Below are 6000 nucleotides of genomic sequence, written 5' to 3' on the forward strand. Positions count from 1 at the left end.
TCAGTATTAATGTATGTAATTTAAAAGAACAATCTGTATTCTAAATTGTGCATTTATTTGTTTTGAACATAATCGAAGAAATATATAACAGTCATGCTGTGCTCACCATACTCCCCTTCTTGTCACCGTAATATTCGTAAAAGAAATTGCGTCAGAACCTATCTCCCGATGACTGTCGACGGTAATGCGTTGAGGATTGAATCAATACGGCAGCACATATACATATTGTATACATATATGTATACATATAAGCATACATATATACACACACGTATTGCCACCGTGGAAACGAGTTACGTATGAGGCGTGCACTGCAGTGGGATTCCTCTTTCGCGCTTCCCTAAGAAACCTTGGAGACATCAAGTGCCGCCGCCGCGAAGCCTCCGTGATGTCTCCGGAATTCATGACGCGCAGTTGCATGCGATGGCTGAGAAATGCTTCACGCGGCAACTGGGCTCTTCTCTCGCGCTTATTCCGGGACACGCTGCGTCATGTATTGGCATTGCTGAGAAAGACAGCAAAGGCAGGAGAGGCGGCGAGGTCAACCAGACGAGCACCCGGTTTGCTACCCTACACTGGAGATGAGGGAAAGAGGAATAGAAAGAGGAAAAAGGGGAGAGAGTGAGCACTGAGTGTGCGTGGGACGCTATAAACGGCCTTTTAAGCCGGTGCACTTCAAGTTGTGTACTAGTTCACGAATCGCTGTACGTGCCAGTGACTGGTGTGGCCACGGTTCGAGTATCTTTGACTCGGAGAGCGGTCTTCAGTCCAATCTGTTTAAAGTTGTCCTCAGAGAGAGGCGCCGTACGTCGTAGCGAGGGCAGGTACACAAGAGGTGGTCGGTGGTTTCTTCGCACCTACAGGAGTCGCCACATCGGCCTCTCGGCCATTCCGACACGATAGGAGTAGGCGTTCTTGAACGCCACTCCCAGCCACATGCGGCACAGCAAGGTTGTTTCGCCGTTTGCGCGTGGCCTGCGATACGAGAAGCGTGGCGCACAAGTGCCTGTGAACGCTAAGAATTGTTCCCTCGCTTGCCGCACATTCAGTGGCGCATACTCAATGTTCCAAGTTGGCCAGAGGTTCACGAAAGAGCGGCACGTACCCAGTGCATTAATGGCGCAGTTTACTAAAGCATTGGCCCGAGAAGGGTTCACGATACAGTGGCACATAGCCAGTACATTTGTGCAGCAGCCTGCTAAAGAGTTGGGTTGCTGTTCTTGCGGTATCCTTGTGACGTGGGTCTGATCCCGCTGAGCGCCGGAGAAATTTAATGGACATTCCCAGCAGTGCCTACTCAGTAACCCAAATTGGCATGAAAAGCGTTGATTGAAGAGCGGCATGCACCTACTCGCACATACCCAGTAACTCAAGTTGGCATTAAAGAGGTGCATTGGAGACCAGCACAGAACGAGCGACATTGTTAGCGCACCGCTGAGAGCGACAGTGAATGGAAACGAAAAGCGCTGCGCGGGGCATCTGGCCACGGGCTTTTCTTTCGACAAGCGCGTTGTGCACCTGCGCCACCTGAGTAATGGTCATCGATGGCTGACACAGAGCGCTGTCTTCCACGCAAGTGAAATAGACAGTTTCAACTACTTTCAACTGCAGAGCTCGGGGAGCAGAGAAATCGAGCGGCGCTATATTTAGCGATCGCGCGTGACGAGGAGCCTCGAACCCCTTTTTGAGGTGCACTTTATTAGACTCGCCGGCAGACTCAGAACTTGGGTTTTGGGTTGTTATTACGTAAGAGCATAACTTCCTGTTTATGTGCAGTTTACTGGCTTACGTTATTAGCACACATATGTGTTAAAAGTGACTCACACATTTTTCAGCATTGGGAGATTTCCAAAGACGTCTTCACCCAGGCTGCTCACGTTGGACGAGGAGAGAACGCTGAAAAGTAGACACAAATATTTTGAGACGCGCGATGACGTTGAGTGTGCACTTGACTGCGGGAGAATTGAATGCGCACTTGTAATCTGCAATCTTCGAAAACATTTTTCGCCTATCGTATTACGCATGTATATATATACTAATAACCCGCTAGGAAGCCCATGGAAATGAAATGGACTTTTAGTTACCGGTCATATCTCGTAGGACTAACGGTCGACATTATCTGCAAAAGCATGCGTTGTAGGCGATGACACCGGGCATAAAAGGGTTAATTTCCGTTCATTTATTGTTCCTATAAGGGGCCCCTACGGCATTACGTAAGGGCATAGGTGCAACACCATGTGACAGTATTAACTGCAAAAATCATAGTAATGGCATGATCAAAAGAAACGGAGAAAAGAAATAGAACCTGCTGCACTGTATGGCGCTTGGAGTTATAATTGAAAGATTCTGTAATCGAATTGAATTGTAATTGAAAGAATTGAAAGATTCTGTGAAAATAATCACACAGAAACCGTAAACAGGTAAGAGTTACAAACTAATTGAAGTTTGATGTAAGCAGCAAGTACGCGACAAAGAATGGCGTGGTTTGCTTCGTCTGTCTTGATTCAAAGCGTAGAATGCTCGCAGGTTCTTTGCTGCAAGTGTGCAACTAAAATGCGATAGCATTATCAGGATAGGCCCACTCCGTCATTCGGTAACATATACCCTAGGAATGGTGTGCTTTGTTTTGCGCCAACGATAGCGAATTCCTGATGAGTGTTCTGTATAATTCTATCGGACTAGGGAGCAAGTGTCAGATGAGAGCAATTCCAATGAAGTATCAATAATATATCTAGTAATGTTTAAAAAAAAACATTTGCCCCTCGATAAACGCAGGCTTTAAGTCAGCACCTGTTCGGTCGTCTTCTCCTCTCCGCTTTTTGTCTTACCTGTCGTTGGCGCAAAAGGTATTATAATATTTCTTCTTAAAAACCTGCATGTGCAGCTAAGCGCTCACTAACGCTTGTGGCTGTAAGGCGCTGCTGCGAGAGTTTCAGTTGGACGCACGTCAGTTTCCCGTTTTCACTAACTCGTGAGTGCAAATTAATTGAGAAGCGACTAAGACGGAGCTAACCGATCAGATGGGATTAAGTGCATGTTGCTTTCATGTTAGCGAATCTTGCAGTCTATGCAGGGTATTTTAGGCAAGGGGACTGATTCGTGTTCGCCCCGACGAAGGCAATTGCTCGTTTCCAACGTTCGCTCAAGCCCTCAGGCGTCCTTTCATCGGCCGTTGTTGAACAGTTCAAGTGTCAGTCTTCCTGTCAAGATTGACATAGTTTGGAACATCCACGGTGTGATTTATATGTTGCGGTGTAAAGTTATCAAGCCCTAGCCCCCCCTCCCTAGTGTAAATGCTATAAGTGTGTCGCCAGAAATAAGGCAAGTCTGAGCTTCCACCTCACACTTTGGCAAGGAAGAAATAAGTGGGACAAATGAATAAAACATACGATTATGTATGTGTAAGCCTCATGGCCGTGAAAGCAACGTAGCGTCAATGCAGTTCCTGCGCGCTGCTGTTGGACGGAGGAGAAAGGGATCACGCAGATCTCAGCCCGTGCTTCCTTCATGGGCCAAAAAAAAAAAAAAGATCTTTCTGCACGGTACGGCAGCTTTTCCTCGAATGGGCACACCATTCTCAGAATGGTCTATGATACGGATGCATGCGCAGAGTGCGACCAGTCACTTCGGTGCATGGTGTGTGGGGTGCATTTGTCATCATTCTTCGCGAAAAATTATCGTCCACAGCTAGTCTTTTTTTTCGCGTTGACCAATGAATGACCGCTATCACGCTATATAAAGGCGTATAAATTACGGCCCTCTCTTGGATCCATTTGTTACAGGCGCGCTACGGGCTAACGGGGATGCTTGTTTGGTCGCCGCTTCGATTACCACGCTGATGAGCGCTACGCGCACTGCTGACATCGCGAAGGCGCCTACAGAAATTGTGCGAATACTTACAGTATGGTTAGCTGAGGCATCAGCGGGAAGTCGTTCTTCTGCAGAGTGGAGAAAAGGTTTCCCGAGAGGTCCCTGCGAGCATGAATACGAAAGCAAGAGACCCCTCGAACAAAGAGCTTCGCGGAGATGCACACATACTCGCGGACTGCACAATTTCTAAGCGCGCAAATGCGCTTCCAGTTGTGGAGTTGAGTGCTTGTAGGCTACTGGTGGGATTAGCCTTGCAGTTGCTGCCGGCAACTGCTCCACCGTAGCGACACTTAAATAAATCACGTAAATGAGACACAGACCTCACAATTACAAATAGTCACTCCTAAAGTAACCATGTGGAGGCATAATCCGCGTCCTGCAGGTAATCTGAAAGAAGGGGAGAAACCTTTTTCCTACACAACTTGTTCCCGCGCGGGAAAACAATGTCCTGAAGAGAACTGTGAGGAACTCCTGTCTTCTTGAGGGACCCGAATAACACACTCCTTTCCGCGTCATACAGAGTACAGCACATAAGGTAACATTCTATGTCATCGAACACACCACACGTTGAACAAAATGGAGACAACGCCAGGCCAGTCTTATACATACACGCAGGGTTACGAGCAGAGCCCGTGCAAATGCGGAGCAGTAAAGTGGCTTGGTTTCTTTTGAGGCCCTTGGTCACACATGGCTTGTGAGGTGCACAAAGATCTGAAGTGCCACAACAGCGCTTCTCTGAAGACTCTCTTCTCTTGAGAAACTTTTCTCTATGGATTCCTAGACAGCGCTCTATGGGCGAGGCTGTCCACCATCTCGTTGCCTATTAAACCTATGTGCGAGGGCACACACTGAAAACGTATGGAGAAGCCTTTGATATGGAGATTGTGCACCGAGCGTAGGGAGCTAAGACATAAGGCATCAGCAGGGAATCCGTGCTCTAGCCTTTGAAGGGCATATTTTGAATCTGTAAGAATGACATCAGGTTGATGGCGTACACAACCGTAGCTTCATTAGAGCTGCCTCAATGGCAACGCTTTCGGCTGTTGTGGAGGACACGACTGCAGCGAAGCGAACAGGCCAATCATAGTTCAAAGAGGGAGTGTGAAAAGCAGCTGCACTAGATCCTCTGACCTTGTCCACAGAGCCATCCGTAAAAATTTGAAGATGACGTGCATATTCAGTCTCAAGATGTTCCAGTACGAGCGAACGCGTGGCCGCCAAAGGAGAACTCCGCTTAGCGCGAACGTGAGGAATTGTCAACGAACAATCGAGGCTCGCGAATGACCAAAGTGATTTCAACCTCTTAGTTCGACCACTAGCGTCAAGACCCAGGTAACCAAGAGTATTAAGGGCCAAGCACGCTCGGGACTCAGATCTCTTTCGGAGGCGCTGTAGAAGGGCTCGACCGGCTACCGTCTGTTTGAGGCGGCCAATTTGCATCAATAACCTTTGTGAAGCGACTAGGCTAAGAGGTCTCGATAGCGACTCATAAAGTACTGCATTGTTAGGAGCAGTCTGCGGAACGCCAAGAGCCCTCCTTAAGCCCTTTCTGTGCGAAACCTCAAGTCGTTGCAGCTGTGATAGCGAGGTGGAAATTAAACGGAGCTGGTACATTATTCGATGGCTTACGGGTGCGAATTGCCTCAAATATATGCAGCAGTTCGACAGAACAGCGTAAGGTGTGTGCATATTTCAAAGGAAGTCAGCGTTATATGGGAGTTTTGTAGTCTAAACAAACTCTGAAGCATCGTAACTGCGACACATAGCGCTCCTGAATGGCTCTTTCTATTCGACATCTGTCAAGACGTGGTTTACTCACCTCTTGGCACCGATTATACCTGTGCCAAGACGTTATTTAGTATTCTTGGCGTAGTTTGCCGCTGCCAACAGTTGACCACCGTAACCACCGTAATTTAGTCACTGGGTAAATAGCGAAATGGGACTAGCATGTCGCTTCCTCACTTTCAAGGCCAAGTGCAACGATATTTCACTTTCACTAAATTTGATATATATAACTAGTGTATCGCACTGAAGCAGCTTTGTCAGAGCCGCATGGCTGGTAATTGTCATGTTTTCTTGTTAGCAGTCTTTAAACGGCACCTAAACAGACGATGCGTGCACCTGGTGGTT

General features: G+C 47.6%; 1 protein-coding gene across 2 annotated transcripts in view; it reads right to left on the reverse strand.

Moving 5' to 3' along the window:
- The window catches only part of LOC142585057 (uncharacterized), a 210338-nt gene that overhangs the window by 75036 nt on the left and 129302 nt on the right, over window positions 1-6000 (reverse strand). For both annotated transcript variants that reach the window (XM_075695516.1, XM_075695515.1), the window contains exons 6-7: window positions 3901-3972; window positions 1825-1896 (exon numbers count right to left, since the gene is read on the reverse strand). In XM_075695516.1, the coding sequence (XP_075551631.1) occupies window positions 1825-1896; window positions 3901-3972 (144 nt within the window). The remainder of the gene's footprint in view (window positions 1-1824; window positions 1897-3900; window positions 3973-6000) is intronic.

This window comes from Dermacentor variabilis, chromosome 6 (genome assembly GCF_050947875.1).
Source record: "Dermacentor variabilis isolate Ectoservices chromosome 6, ASM5094787v1, whole genome shotgun sequence".
NCBI classification, from domain to species: Eukaryota; Metazoa; Arthropoda; class Arachnida; order Ixodida; family Ixodidae; genus Dermacentor; species Dermacentor variabilis.